Raw genomic sequence first — 16,545 nt, forward strand, 5'->3', positions numbered from 1 at the left:
AGGCAGAGAGTGCAGTGATTGATGTGAATGAAGTCAGGGAATGTCAGCAGCCACCATCAGAAGCTGGAAGAGCCAGGAACAGATTCTCTCCTAGAACCTCCAGAGAGAGGTCTGCTCACACCTTGATTTTGGCTCAGTGAAACTGATTTCAGGCTTCCCGCCTCTAGAACTGTAAGAGAATAAGTTTTTGTTCTTTTAAGCCATCGAGTTCACAGTAATTTGTTCCAGCAGTCACAGGAAACTAATGCAATCAACTAAATAGCCCTTTGTGACCTGTCCTCGCCAACGCAGCACATCTCACCCTCACGCACTTTGTCCAAGCCACCAGGATCTTCTTTCTGTGCTTCAAACTGTCCAGCTTCATCCAGCCTCATGACCTTTGTTTTATTATAGTCACAGCATTTGTCACTATCTGAAGTTAGTTTTTTTTTTTTTTTCTCCCCGGTTTACTACTTGTCACCACACGAGAAAGTAGAATCCAAGAAGGCCTTGTTTGGCTTGTTCCCTGCTGTATCTCCCGGGCCCCGATAGGACCAGACACTCAGCAAACATTGGTTAATAAATAAAAGGAATAATCTGTGCAAGGCTTTATGGCCTGAGGGTGTGTGTGTGTGTACTTCAGGGTGCAGGTGGAGCAAGGAAACTAACTCCAACATCATCTCCCACCTTCTGACTGACCCCCCCCCCCATTTATTTTGCACAACAGCTCTGTGAGGCGAGGTCATTTCATACCCTTTAATGACAGAAAAGGAAACGGAGGCTCAGCGATCTTCTGTTACTGCTTAGTATGTTCAGAAGTACAAGTCACATCAATTGGGTCATGTGCACCCACAGTTTATCCAGGCCCTCCCCTCCTGGATGCTCGGTTTCCCAGGACTCCTTAGGAGTAGCTAAACAGGGATGCTCATTCTGCTTTAAGGAGAGCGCAAAGAGACGCAGCAGGGGCTCGCCGCCATAGGGCACCCAGCGCCCTAGAGACACCTGGAGAAAGCAGGTAGAAGCTATCTGTTAGGAGGGCGCCGAGCAGCGCTGTCAATTCCTAGTAGAAAGAAGGCTTTCCTCAGGACAGAAACGCGCAGCTATCTAGACTCGTTCTGACGGAGCCATCTCACTGACCGTGGCCTCAGTTTCCCCGTCTGTAAAGTGGACGCGACTACAAGTGTCTTGAGGCTGGACCCGCGGCGGTGAGCGAAGGGTTAAAGGGGCGGGTCCCGTGACGAGGGCGGGGCCGGAATTTCTGCTGCACCTGGCGCCTCCAGGCTCCTTCCCATGACACCGCGCTTAACGCCCGGAGCCGAGCGGCGGCGGGAGCCGGAGCCCCCCAGGAGGAGCGGCGTAAGAGCCGGTGCCCGACGCGGGAGGGGCGACGACGGCGGCCGGTGCGACCCCGGGAGGCGAGCGGAGCTGCGATGGCCGAGTTCCCGTCTAAAGTGAGCACGCGGACCAGCAGCCCAGCGCAGGGCGCCGGCGCCTCGGTCTCGGCGCTGCGTCCGGACCTGGGCTTCGTGGGCTCCAGCCTCGGTGCGCTCATGTTGCTGCCAAGATTTTTTTTAATTCAACATTGTTTTTGAAAACTTCTCATGTTGATGTACTTACATATTCATACATTTTCACAGTGAATTTATCCATTTTTGTGTTGGTAAGTGTTTAGGTTTCTTACTTTACAAAGAGTGCTGCTGTTAATATTCCTACATATCTCTCTGCACATTATCTGTGAGGATTTCCAAAGTACACCCCCAGGATAGAGTTCTTGGGTCACACTAGCTATGCACATCTGCAACTTTACTAGATCTCCCCAAATTGTTCTTTCAGGCTCATTCAATCGTATACTCCCATTAGCAGTGTATGTAATTTAACCTTGTTTAGTTCTTTCCAATATCATGGGTTTAAAGTAGTAAATTGTTTTATTTTGCATTTCTTTCATTATTAGAAATTTGGGCACTTCCTTGAAAGTGTTAATCATTTGGATTGCCCCTTCTGGATATTGCCTAAAATTTGGTGAGAGAAATAATGGAGGAACCATCTGAATTTTCTCCCAGATGTAGCCAGCTATTCTATCTAATATCATTTGCTGAAAAATTATCATTTTTCCACTGATTTGAAGTGTGATCCTTAACATGTACCTATTTCTGCCGTGTGCTTTTTTTTTTTTTTGGAGTTTTAGTTCTGCTCTAGAAATAAATCCAGGTAACTATGGTTATTCAGCAAATTATCTGATCTGCTTGTCCTTTTCTGTGTTGGTAATTTCCTCTTTTAACTTCTATAATTCTAGATGATGTCAATGAGAGTGGAAAAACCTTTTCCCTCTACTGTCTTAGGTTCGGTAACTGGGTCTGTCACGCTGGATGTCAGGCGGGGTCTCTAGTCCCGCTCCACACATAAGAACGCAGGATATGGTGAGGCCAAAAAGGAACACCCACAGAGCCATAGATAGGGGAGTTATACCACTATAGTCTCACTGGCGGCTGGGTTGGAGAAACAGGAAACAAGAGCCACACGATCTGCAACCCTCGATCCACCGCTTGCTAGCTCAGCCACCATCTCCTTGCTAGCCTCCATTTTTCTGCTAGCTCTAGCATAGCCACGGAAGTTATATTAGTGGCCAATGGCTCACTGGTTACCGCTGACGGCCAACTAGCCACAGCTGATGGCCATCCAATCACAGTTGATGGCCATTTACAACCTGAGCCAGCACCTTTCCATGTGAGGCTGTGAGCCTGGAAACTGCACTCCTGGCTCTGTCCCCACAACAGAAAAGACAAATAATTGGATAGAAAGATAAAATATTATGAGGTTATCAATTTCCTCAGAATTAATTGATCAGTGCAATGTACTCTCAATTAAAATTCCAATGACTTATACTTTAATAAAAACTATTTTGAATATCCCAATAAAATTTTTTAAATGTATAAATCTATTAGAAAATTCATAAACATGGAAGAATTAGAAGCTCAAAACCCTTTTCTTTTGTCTTGGCATTTCTTCACAAATGTATTTGCCTTTGTTAAAATGGTATATAAGCCTCCATGTCTGACTGACTCTTCAGGGTTTTCACATCATTTCTGTGATGCCTGCCTTTATGCATATGAAATAAGCCTTTTCTACTGTTAATCTGTTGTTTGTCAATTTAATTTGCAAGGACCCCGTGGAGGGGGTGGGAAGATGTGGACGGTTCCCCAACCAGCAAGGACAGGAGACAGTGAAGGTTGTTGCGGCCCTGTGGGCTGGGAAGTTCTTGCTGAGGCACCCCAGATGCAGGACTTGTAGTCCCAGGAGGAAACGCTTTCTGAGTCCTCCATGGGAGATGAGGGTGAGGTCAATGTCATGCTGGGCAGCCTGCAGGGTCTCTGCTCCCGCTCCCCACATAAGAACACAGAATGTGGTGAGGCCTAAAAGGAACACCCACGGAGCCAAAGGTAGGGGAGTCATACCACTATGGTCTCACTGGAGGCTGGGTTCACACGACGTGTGACCTGCTGTCCGCTTTTCTGCCAACCGACCAACTCTCTCCTCGACTCCACTCCCCAATGCAGCCGTGGCAGTTATATTAGTGGCCAAGGGCTCAAGGGTTACAGCTGACGGCCAACTAGCCACAGCTGACGGCCATCTACTACCCGAGCCAGCACCCCTCCACGTGAGGCCGAGAGCCTGGAAACTGCTCTCTGGGTCTCTGTCCCCACAGTCAAGGTCGTCCCTCACCCCAGGACAGTCTTGGAGAATGACTATGGACTATGGGGAATTGCCTTCCATCCCTAATTTAATGGACCTCTTGACTGTTTGCTTGGGAACATACCACCATGTAGTGGAACTGGTGGATGTTCGCTTTTGTGTCTTGACCAGCTGCCATTGAGAATATGTAAGCACCTTGACTGTGAGTCGCTGTTGTTCCAGCACAGTACCCTGAGAGGCCCAGAGAGAATGGCAGTGCCCTGAGAACCCTGGCTGAGCCCAGGAAGTCTGGCTGTGCCCAAAAGAACTGGTGGTGCCCCGAGAAACCCTGGCTGTGCCCAGAGAGCCTGGCTGTGTCCAGGATATTGCATTCACCTCCAGGCTCCGCTTACAGGGCCTCTCACAGATGATGCTTGTCGCGCAGATTGTGAGGTGAGACACTTAGGGGTGGAGTGTGGGGACAGACCCAGGAGTGCAGTTTCTAGGCTCTCGGCCTCACGTGGAAAGGTGCTGGCTCAGGTAATAAGTGGCCGTCAACTGTGATTGGATGGTCTTCAGCTGTGGCTAGTTGGCCGTCAGCTGTAACCAGTGAGCCATTGGCCACTAATATAACTGCTGTGGCTACCATAGCAGAAAATGGGGGCTAGCAAGAAGATGGTGGCCTAGCTAGCAAGTGCGGATTGCAGTTAGCATGGTGGAGGGCAGAGTGTGGACTGCGGATTGCAGAGAGGCACATTGCAGTTACCACGGGGGATTGTGGATCTTGTGGCTCCTGCTTCCTGTGTCTCCAACCTAGCTGCCAGCAAGACTATAGTGGTATGACTCCCCTATCTATGGCTCCATGGGTGTTCCTTTTTGGCCTCACCATGTGCTGCGTTCTTATGTGGGGAGTGGGAGCTGAGACCCCACCTGACACCCGGCATGACACCTGTACCTTGGTAGCTTCATACTTTTCTTGATATAGATCTTGTGTATTCTTGTCAAGTTTTGCCAAAATATATATTTGAAAACTTCTGCTGTGAATATTGTTTTCTTCCATTACATGTTCTAACCAGCAATAGTTTGTAGCTAGAACAACCATCCATTTTTGTACATTGATTTAGTAACTGCATATATATTTCTGAATTTTCTCATTAGTGACTTTTAAATAGCTTTTTAAAAATTTACCCTTTGTATATTCATCATCAGATAATAATGATAATTTTGTATTGTTTCAGTTATTATATTTATTTCATTCCCTTACAAAGGGTAGAGAGAGATCAATTACAGTTGACCTTTGAACAACACAAAGGTTAAGCCTCCCCCACCCCCACAGTTGAAATTCCACATATAACTTTTGACTCCCCCAAAACTTAATGACAGTCTCTTGTGGACACCAAAATCCTGGGATGCTCTATTTCCATATATAAAATGGCATAGAACAATGCAGTCAGCCATCTACAACTGAAGATTCCTAGAAATCCTGGCTGCTTTAAACCTCCACGTGCTAATCCTGGAATTATAGAGATCTGATGCTATATTCATTGAAAAAAAAAATCTGTGTATAAATGGACCATCCCAGTTCAAATCCGTGTTTTTCAAGAGTCAAATGTAATTAGACCACCGAGGTTTCTTAGAAGATATAGGACTTGGGAGACGTCATCAAAATGGTGGCGTGAGGTGAGCCTCTGGAAATCTCCCCTGGAATTTACAACAAATGGAAAAACAGTAACTCCACAAAGGACTCCTTTCACAGCAGACAGGCAAGACGAAGAGGCTCACTACTGAATTCACCTAAAGGTGGGCAAATTTAGTGACCAGGGGAAGAGGGAAGGGAGAAGTGTGGAGATGGGACCCCGCAGGCACAGGACACAGACGTAGCTCAGTGCTCTGAGCTTGCTGCATCCCGGAACTACTGCAGCTGCGGGAGAGGGACGAACTCGGACTGTTAGGGCTCCGCTTATGGCACACAGGGCTGAGGAGATACATATAACACGGCTGAATGCAGTGCTCACGGCAGAGACCTCAGAGCAAAGACTGAGGGGAAAAGGCTGAAAACGGTGGTTTAAGCCCTCAAAACCCTGGAGAATGGAAGACTTAGGCACTGAGACTAGCCGCCCCCTCCCTCCCTCCCAGAGCTTGCCCCGCCCCCACCTGCCCAGTGCTAGAAGCGGAACAGTAGCAGTGTCAGATCAAAAGAACAGGATATTTGCAGTTCTGAGAACTGTGGTCCACAGACACAGATTCCCAGCCCAACTAGTTCCGGCAAAGGGGAGGGACCTGTGGAAGCAGGACCGACTGTGGTGGTTGTCTCCACCATTGCTCTGGGCCAATTCTCACAACTCACCCCGCCCCTGTCCCCACCTATCTGGGAAGATCCCTGCAGGAGTAAACAGAACTGCTGAAACACACGGGATCTGAATCTGGTGCAGGAAGAGCTTTCGAACTTCAAAAGCGCTCCGCATCCCCACAGGGACGCGGTGCCCTATGACCCAGGCAAACTGTTAAGAGAGGACAAGCCCACCTTCTAGGGAATCCCCACATTGTGTGAGAAGCTAGAATAGTGCAGAGAAAACATCACATTACAGTGTGAGAGAGAAAAAATGGCTACAGTCGGAAAGAAAATGAAACATTCTACAAACACATAATATAAAACAAAAGAAACCTATTCCTATCAACTTGTTGCAAAACCCGTCCTGTAGATGCCTAGGAAGAGACATAATAAATCATTAATTGCCATGAATAACCAAGGCAACAAGACAGCTCAGAAAGAAAGTGAAAAGTCTCCAGAAAAGGAACTTAAACATATGGAAATATATGACTTAAATGACAGAGAATTCAAGATTGCAGTTCTGAAAAAACTCAATCAGATGCAAGAAAACACAGAAAGACAGTTTAATGAACTCAGATACACAATCAGATAACAACATGAACATTCTACCAAAGAGATTCAAATTTTAAAAAAGAACCAAATAGAATTTCTGGAGATTAAGAATGCAATAGAAGAAATGAAGAATGAAATAGCCAGCTTAGGTAGTAGACTTGACCAGATGGAGGAAAGAATCAGTGACATCGAAGATAGAAACCTGGAAATGACATGGATGGAAGAAGAAAGAGACTTGAGACTTAAAAGAAATGAAAGAACTCTACAAGAACTTTCTGACTCCATCAGAAAGAGCTATATAAGAATAATGGGCATAACAGAAGGAGAAGAAAGAGACAAGGGACCAGAGAGTATATTCAAACAAATAGTTGATGAGAACTTCCCAAACTTGTGGAAAGAACTGGATCCTCTAATCTGAGAAGCAAATAGAATACCTAATTACCTCAACCCCAACAGGCCTTCTCCAAGGCACATTGTATTGAAGCTGTCAAAAATCAACAACAAAGAAAGAATCCTCAAGGTAGCCAGGAAAAGAAGACGGTAACCTACAAAGGAAAGCCCATAAGATTACCATCAGATTTTTCAGCAGAAACTCTACAAGCCAGGAGGGAGTGGAACTAAATATCCAAACTATTGAAAGAGAGAAATTATGAGTCAAGAATAATATACCCAGCAAAGAGATCCTTTAGATATGAAGGAGAAATAAAGACCTTTCCAGACATACAGAAGCCGAGGGAATTTTCTAATATACGACCTGCACTACAAGAAATACTAAAGGAGGCTATTCGACCACCATCAACAAGGACAATTTGGGGCAACCAAAACATAAAAAGGGGAAGAGTAAAGGCCTGAACTGGAACATGGGAATGGAGAAAGCAGGCATGCTGAAGAAAATGGAATACTCTAAATATCAAACTTTCTTTTCCATAAACTTAAGGGTAACCACTCAAAAAAAAAATCCAGAACTGAAATATATACTGTAATAAAAGAAGAAACACATGAATAAAATGATAGAATACCACCACGCAGAAATACCAGACAACAACAAAAAGGCAAGGAAACAATGGAGACACAGTCTTACCAGAAAACTAAAGATAAAATGATAGGAAATCCTCACATATCAATAATCACCCTAAATGTGAATGGACTGAACTCACCAATAAAGGGGCACAGAGTAGCAGATTGGATCAAAAAACTAAACCCAACCATTTGCTGTCTCCAAGAGACGCATCTCGACTACAAGGACAAGCATTGAGTCAAAGTGAAAGGGTGGAAACTGATACTCCATGCAAATGGTATCCAGAGAAAATCAGGTGTAGCCATAATGATATCAGATGAAACAGACTTCAGGGTGAAAAAGGTAACAAGAGACAAAGATGGACATTTCATAATGGTAAAGGGGACTATACAACAAGAAGACATAACAGTCATCGATATTTATGCCCCCAATCAGGGAGCACTGAAATATACCAAGCAACTACTAACAGAACTAAATGGAGAAACTGACGAAAACCCCGTTATTCGAGGGGACTTAAATACATCATTGACAGCTATGGATAAATCATCCAAATAGAAAATAAATAACAAAAAAGCAGTCCTAATTTACACATTAGAGGAAATGGACATAATTGAAATATATAGAGCACTTCATCCTAAAACATCAGACTATACATTTTTTTCTAGTGTACATGGAACATTCTATTCTCAAGGATGGACCATATATTGGGACACAAAACTAACCTCAGCAAATTTTAGAAGATTGAAATCATACCAAGCATATTCTCTGATCACAAGGCTTTGAAATTGGATATTAACTGCAAAAAGAAAGCAGGAAAAAACACAAATATGTCGAGATTAAACAACATACTTTGAAAGAACGACTGGGTCAAAGAAGAAATTAGAGGGGAGATCAAAAGATACATAGAAACAAATGACAATGAAAATACATCCTACCAAAATTTTTGGAATCCAGCGAAAGCAGTTTTAAGACTTTTATATCATTACAGGCCTGTCTCAAGAAACAAGAAAAATCCCAAATAAGTAAGTTCATGTTACACCTTAAAGAACTAGAAAAAGAAGAACAAATGAAACCCAAGTCAGCAGAAGAAAGGAAATAAAAAAAATTAGAGCAGAACTAAATGAAATAGGCAACAAAAAGACAAGAGAAAAAATTAATGTGACAAAGAGCTGGTTCTTTGAAAATATTAACAAAATTGACAAACCCTTGGCTAGGCTCACTAAGATAAAAAGAGAAAAGACACTAATAAAATCAGAAATGAAAAAGGGGAAGTTATCATGGATTCCACAGAAATGCAAAGAATCATCCAAGAATACTATGAAGGACGATATGCCACCAAATTCAATAACCTAGAAGAAATGGGCAAGTTCTTAGAAACATATAGCCTTCCTAGGCTGAACTATGAAGAACTGGAAAATCTAAACAGAGAGATCACCAGTAAGGAAATTGAATCAGTCATCCAAAACTTTCCCAAAAGCAAACGTCCGGGACCAGATGTCTTCACTAGTGAATTCTACCAAACCTTCAAAGAGTATCTAATACCAATCCTGCTCAAACTCTTCCAAAAATTGAAGAAGAGACAGTACTCCCTTACTCATTTTATGAGTCCAACATTACCCTGATACCAAAACCTGGTAAGGACAACACAAAAAAAGAACTACAGACCAATATCTCTGATTAATACAGATGCAAATATCTGAAACAAAATTCTTGTAAATCGAATGCAACAATGCATTAAAAAGGTTATTCATCATGCCCAAGTGGGGTTCATCCCACGGGCACAAGGATGGTTCAACATACGGAAATCATCAATGTGATACATCACATAAACAAAATAAAGGACAAAAATCATATGATTATATCAATTGATGCAGAAAAAGCATTGACAAGATACAACATCCATTTATGACTAAAACATTTAATAAAATAGGTAGAGGAGGAAAATACCTTAACATAATAAAGGCCATATGACAAACCCTCAGCTAATCTCATAATTAATAGTGAAAAAGTGGAAGCCTTTGCTCTATGTTCAGGAGCATGACTGGGCTGTCCCCTATCACCTCTGCTTTTCAACATAGTGTTGGAAGTCCTTGCCAGAATAATCATGCAAGAATAAGAAATAAAAGGCATCCAAATTGGGAATGAAGAAGTTAAATTGTCACTCTTTACAGATGAGATGATGCTATGCATAGAAAACCCTAAAGACTCCACCAAAAATCTATTAGAAACAATCAACAAATACAATAAAGTTGCTGGCTAAAAAATGAACGTACAAAAGTCCATTGCATTCATATATACTAACAATGAAATATCAGAAAAAGAAATTAAAAAAATAATTTTTTTTGCAACTGCATCAAAAAGAATAAAATATCTAGGAAGAAACTTAACTAACGATGCAAAAGACCTATATGCTGAAAACTGTAAGACATTTTTAAAAGAAATTGAAGAAGACACAAAGAAATGAAAAAAGAATCCGTGCTCATGGATTGGAAGAATCAACATAGTTAAAATGGCCATATTACCCAAAGCAATGTACAGATTTAATGCAATCCCCATCAAAATCCCAATGGCATTTTTTAAAGAAATAGAACAAAAAAATCATCAGATTTGTTTGGAACCACTAAAGACCCCCAATAGCCAAAACAATCTTAAGAAAAAAGAACAATGATGGAGGTAGCACACTCCCTGACTTTAGCTTCTACTACAGGGCAACAATAATCAAAACAGCATGGTATTGGCGGAAAAACAGACACGTAGACCAATGGAATAGAATTGAGAACACAGAAATAAACCCCCATACATATGGACAGATAATTTTTGACAAAGAAGCAGAAAACATACAATGGAGAAAAGACAACCTCTTCAATAAATGGTGTTGGGAGAATTGGAAAACCACGTGCAAAAGAATGAAACTGGGCTGCTATCTGTCACCATGTACCAAAATTAACTCAAAATGGATCAAAGATTTAAGCATAAGACCTGAAACAATAAACTGCATAGAAGAAAACATAAGTACTAAACTTATGGATCTTGGGTTCAAAGAGCATTTTATGAATTTGACTCCAAAGGCAAGGGAAGTAAAAGCTAAAATAAATGAATGGGACTATATGAAACTTAAAAGCTTCTGCACAGCAAAAGACACCATCGACAAAATAAAGAGGCAACCAACTGAATGGGAGATTTTTGCAAACAGTGCCTCCGATAAGGGGCTAATATCCAAAGTATACAAGGAACTCATGAAACTCAACAACAAAAAAACAAACAACCCAATTGAAAAATGGGCAGAGGACCTGAAGAGACATTTCTCCAAAGAGGACATACAAATGGCAAATAGACATATGAAAAAATGCTCGATATCACTAATCATCAGAGAAATGCAAATAAAAACCACAATGAGATATCACCTCACCCCAGTCAGAATGGCTATCATCAAGAAGACAAATAGTAACAAATGTTGGAGAGGCTGTGGAGAACAAGGAACCCTCGTACACTGTTGGTGGGAATGCAGACTGGTGCAGCCGCTATGCAAGGCAGTGTGGAGGTTCCTCAAAAAATTACGAATAGAATTACCATATGCCCCAGCAATCCCTCTCCTGGGTATCTACCAAAAAAATCTGAAAACATTTATCCATAAAGACATTTGTGCTCCAATGTTCATTGCAGCTTTATTTATGGTGGCCAAGACGTGGAAACAACCAAAATGTCCTTCGATAGATGAATGGATAAAGAAGTTGTGGTATATATACACAATGGAATACTGTTCGGCGGTAAGAAAAGATGAAATAGGACCATTTGTGACAACATGGATGGATCTTGAGATTATAATGCTAAGTGCAATGTCAGACAGAAAAAGCAGAGAACCATATGTCGTGCGGGGCGTCAGGCAGGGTCTCTGGTCCCACTCCCCACATAAGAACACATGACATGGTGAGGCCAAAAAGGAACACCTACGGAGCCATAGGTAGGGGAGTCACACCACTATACTCTCGCTGGCGGCTGGGTTGGAGACACAGGATATAGGAGCCACACAATTCTCAACCCTCACTGCGCCGCTTGCAGGCTAAGCCACCATCTTCTTGCTAGCCCCCATTCTCCTGCTAGCGTAGCCACACCAGTTATATTAGTGGCCAATGGCTCACTGGTTACAGCTGACGGCCAACTAGCCACAGCTGCTGGCCATTTGATCACAGTCAATGGCCATTTACTACCTGAGCCAGCACCTTTCTATGGGAGGCTGAGAGCCTGGAAACTGCTTTTTGGGGCTCTGTCCCCACACCATATTTCACTGATATGTGGTATATAAACCAAAAACAACAAAAGAACAAGACAAACAAATGAGAAACAAAAACTCATAGACACAGTGTGGGGACAGACCCCAGAAAGCAGTTTCGAGGCTCTCGGCCTCATGTGGAAAGGTGCTGGCTCAGGTAGTAGATAGCCATCAGCTGTGGCTGGTTGGCCGTCAGCTGTAACCATTGAGCCATTGGCCACTAATATAACTGCTGCGGCTACGGAGGGAAGTTAAGGAGAGAGGAGAGAGGAGAGAGGAGAGAGGAGGAGACTGAAGGAGAGTGGAGGAGAGTGGAGGAGAGTCAGTCGGTTGGCAGCAAAGCGGACAGCAGGTCGCACGTCGTGTAAACCCAGCCTCCAGTGAGACCATAGTGGTATGACTTCCCTACCTATGGCTCCGTGGGTGTTCCTTTTTGGCCTAGCCATATCCTGCGTTCTTGTGTGGGGAGCGGGACCAGAGACCCCGCCTGACACCCCACATGACACACAGACACTAGTTTAGAGGTTACCAGAGGGTAAGGGGGGAGGGGGGTGGTACATGAGGGTAAGGGGATCAAATATATGGTGATGGAAGGAGAACTGACTCTGGGTGGTGAACACACAATGGGATTTATGGATGATGTAATACAGAATTGTACACCTGAAATCTATGTAACTTTACTAACAATTGTCACCCCAATAAACTTTACTTAAAAAAATGAAGATATAGGACTTGGGTGAACCTTTCAGGAATAGTAGCATTTGGATTGGGAAAGAGGGCTGTATGACTGAAATATTGAGCTGTTCTACTCTCTACTAATGGGAGTTAATTTATAGAAGTGATTGGTGGAATCTGGAACTCTACATGTTACATCACAGAAAAATTCACATACTAGCAATTTGTAACAAGTTGTGTTCATAGTAAGAGCTAAAGATAATACTGTTTTCTCTATTAACATCATTAACTGTCAACTGAAAGGTGTCATCGCCAATTCAACATCAACTGGCGTCCCCAGTTTGGGGTGCTGTGAGGAGACAGAAACGTTATTTAGTGCAAACAGCTCAATTGTGAAACAGCACAGCTGTGGAACAGCTTGACTTCAGAACAGCTCAATTGTGATATAGGTTGGTGTGGAACAGCACAGCTGTGAGCTCAATTGTTATACAGCTATGATACAGCATGGCTAAGAGGGGGCCCCCGGTGATTTGGCTTTGGTGTTATATTTCTGGTGTTACAGTTCTGGTGAGACAGCTCCACTTGGTGTTGCAGCTTAGCTGATATTGCAGCTCCAGCCACAGTAAGTCTTAGACAGAAACTGAAAATACACACCACCAAGATAAAGGAAAAGCTGGCTTTTATAGGGAAGAGTTCCTACTCCAGGCCCCTGATTGGTCCGTTCTTATGCAATGTAGACTCCAAATCCTCACAGTACAATTGGGCCAAAAAGCACTGTCCTGATAGGTTAGAATGGAACTGCTGACTAGTCAGTGAAGATGCAATTGAGGATATTGCTGCTCAGCTCTGATTAGATGGGAAAGTCTATTGGCTGAAATACAATTCCAGGAACTCTTTTGTTAAGGGTTGGCTCAACCAGTAGGAACACAGTGCAGGCAGGCAGTTCAGTGTGGGAGGCAGGCAGTTTAGCAAGGGCTTCTCCCTGAAGCCTGGCTTGAATGAGAGGTTGATGTTTAGCAATGGCTGCTAGGCTCTGTTTATAAATTTGAGCCTAATTAGCCACTTCTCAATAGGAACATTACTTCTCATACTTAAACGCCTGAGATATATATTTGTATGTGAAATGTGAGTCACATTATCATTTTCAATAAAGCAGCATCAATTTAACATTTTTGAGAGCCCACAAAATTCTTAGCACTTAAAGTCAAGGCAAGAATGATAAAAAAACAAATAAAAAACCAATATGAAATAAGACCCCCCAGTGTTTTGGCATTCTGGTTATCATGTGAATTAGTTTTAGTTTTTTTTTTTTTTAAGTCATGTTCACCAGCTTCCTTCCCTATCTTACACTGCACTCTCTATAACGATTGTATATATATCCTTTAAGTTTCTCCAGTGAGTTGTGAACGAGATTTGGTGTTAAGTGTTTCCATCTCGTTCTCCTCCCACACACCACTCCCTCTCTTACCATGTATTTGATACGCATTGAGCCTCCCCGGCAGAAAACGGACCTCTAGTTTCAGGCTTAATCATCACTATGTCAATACCCACCAATGAATAAATTGTGGATTTTTGGTGACAACTGAATGTTTTCCTTTCCAGCTGAAGTTTAAGAGAGATCAATCGATGCCAAAACTACACACTGGTGTAGCTCCAAACGGAAACAATAGCAAAAGTTATACTGGCCTCTCCCAGTCCAGTCCTTCCTTTCACAAATGAGTACACCCCGGTTTTAGGAATCAAAGGTGTATCTGCAGGTGGGTATGACTGGCTTTGGGGTTCATTCTTTTCACTACAGTGCCCCAACACTGGAAGACAAAGCCAGGTTTCAGGGACCACGCTACTAGCCTGGGCCTGAGAGCACCTTCCCCAGGATGGCCTGGACGCCCGGGGGAAGAAGCGCAGCCAGGCTACCCGCACCGGCCACGGGGAAGAGAAGGTCAGCTCCGGCCGCGGTTCCATCACAGCCAATCCGGCGGACAGAGAAGGCGCACATTGTGACGCGCTGAGAGAGGAGAGCGGCGCGGGAGGGGAGAGACTAGAGGCCCCACGGACGCGGGCGCGCGGAGCCCGCGGAGGTTGGCGCGGCGTTGGCGCGCACGCGCCTGGGCGCGCGCCCGGTGGGGCGGTCCGGGAATCGCCGCCGCTCGCAAGCCCTTGGGCCGCGGCCGGGTGCCTGTTCTTCCTTTCGCTTCTGTCGTGCTCAGTAGGTCAAGCCGGTGTATGTGCGGCAATAACATGTCTGCCCCGCTTCCCGCCATCGTGCCCGCCGCTCGGAAGGCCACCGCTGCGGTGAGTGGCGGAGGCTCGGAGGGGTCGGAGGGGTCTGCTAGGCCCGCTGCCGGCCACTGCCCCTCGCGCGGGGTGGGCATCGCAGGCAGGTTGGCGACTGGTGTATGGGGACGCTCAGACCTGCTTGACTCGGATTGGGGTTGGGGTGGCCCACGCCGGTCGGGCCCCAGCTGTATGGGGAGAGTGCAGGAGTTGCGGCCGGGGCCTGAAGACCAGTCCCCAACACCCCCACCCCAGCCCGGAGTCCAAGTCTTCTGCATTGCGGAGCGAATGCAGCCCGCGGAGTCCCGGGACCCCCGGCTGCCCAGCCTCAGCTTGGAGGGACCGGCGTTGGAGTAGAGACACTAACTCGAGGTGGCTTTATAGCATGTTTCTGTCTTGTTTGTGGATGCGGGAAGTCTTACGACCGCAAGAAAATGACTATTTTCTTACCTTGCACTCTTGTCCGAAATTAAAGAAATTTGGAGATTTAGTGTCTTATAAAATTAGAAGTGATTTTTTTTTTACAGTACATGTGAGACTTTTATGGTTTGACTTGAAAGACAACTTTTTTCTTAGAATGTGATCATTAGCACTTAAGAATGGTTAAGTGGGATCTTTTTAAGTGTTGAAACTCCACCTTAATAAGCTTAGGACCTACCAAGAGAGAAGTATTTTTGCCATTTACAAGAAGTCCAGAGAGATTAGTTAACTTGCTCAAGGTAGTGTTCTGTAATTCTGGCATCCACCTTCACCAAAACTACAGTGTGTAACAATTCTGTGTGCGTTTATTTAGGCATTGCTTATTAATTTTTCCTCTTCTCCTCTAGGTGATTTTCCTTCATGGTTTGGGAGATACAGGGTAGGTACCATTATTAGTAACAGTAATGAAATGAGGTCATGCAACTCCACTTATACAATCAAAGGTTTAATATTTAATAACTATGTATTTAAAAAGATTGCTAGTAGTATTTCTTACAGCCCAGTAATAAGACAATCTTTTTTTTTTTTTGAAAACCCCCAGAATTTTCCCCTCATTATCGTGAATTTGTCATTTTTTCAACTCCTGTTTCTGGAACATATTAAAATTGCAAACTTCTTGAGTTGTTGGGGGTATTGGATAGCAGAGATGGGTGGAATGTTTGGAGAGACTGTGCAATTGAGAGCTTTCCAAAGGAGTTAAAATTTCAGGGCAGGTTTAGAAGAACTGGTTGATTTTGATAAGAGAAACAATACCAATTCTAAGTGAGAGCTTGGATGTTCCCTTAAAAGAAAAAAATCAGTTGAAGGGCAAGGGAGGCAAGTCAAAGATTTATTTGGAGGTTTCTCAAACAAAATTTATTATGCTAACTTTAGATATATGATTTATCTTTCAGGCTTCTACATTGAGAGGTTTTTGTTTCTAATTTAAATCAGTGATTATCTGTTTGAAACTTAGATGAAATTGTTGTTACAAAATAGTTGTTACAAAATTACAGAATTGGAGGAAAACTGAAGATTAATAAATTTTGATAGTCAAAAAAACTGTTAAATCTAATTTACAAGGAGGTATTGGGTTATAATAATTTTTTCTTTTCTGTATTCTTTTAGATTAATTTTTAGAGGTGATTCCTAATAGTCTTTTGTGCCTAATAAATAGAGGTCCATGACATACTTTGTATGGAGTTACAGAAAACGTTGTAGGACTTTTTTCTGGCAATCAGGTAGTCCTATGAAAATGATAGGTTTTACTATTTCTTTTACTAAACAGAGGTGTAGAGAGGCTCTGTTTTATAACCA

General features: G+C 43.4%; 1 protein-coding gene across 1 annotated transcript in view; it reads left to right on the forward strand.

Moving 5' to 3' along the window:
• Window positions 1–14,520: 14,520 nt before the first annotated feature.
• The window catches only part of LYPLA1 (lysophospholipase 1), a 60,944-nt gene continuing 58,919 nt past the window's right edge, over window positions 14,521–16,545 (forward strand). The window contains exons 1-2 of the mRNA XM_033126136.1: window positions 14,521–14,787; window positions 15,597–15,628. Of these exons, the coding sequence (XP_032982027.1) occupies window positions 14,719–14,787; window positions 15,597–15,628 (101 nt within the window). The 5' untranslated portion in view covers window positions 14,521–14,718. The remainder of the gene's footprint in view (window positions 14,788–15,596; window positions 15,629–16,545) is intronic.

Source organism: Rhinolophus ferrumequinum, chromosome 14, assembly GCF_004115265.2.
Source record: "Rhinolophus ferrumequinum isolate MPI-CBG mRhiFer1 chromosome 14, mRhiFer1_v1.p, whole genome shotgun sequence".
Lineage (NCBI taxonomy): Eukaryota > Metazoa > Chordata > Mammalia > Chiroptera > Rhinolophidae > Rhinolophus > Rhinolophus ferrumequinum.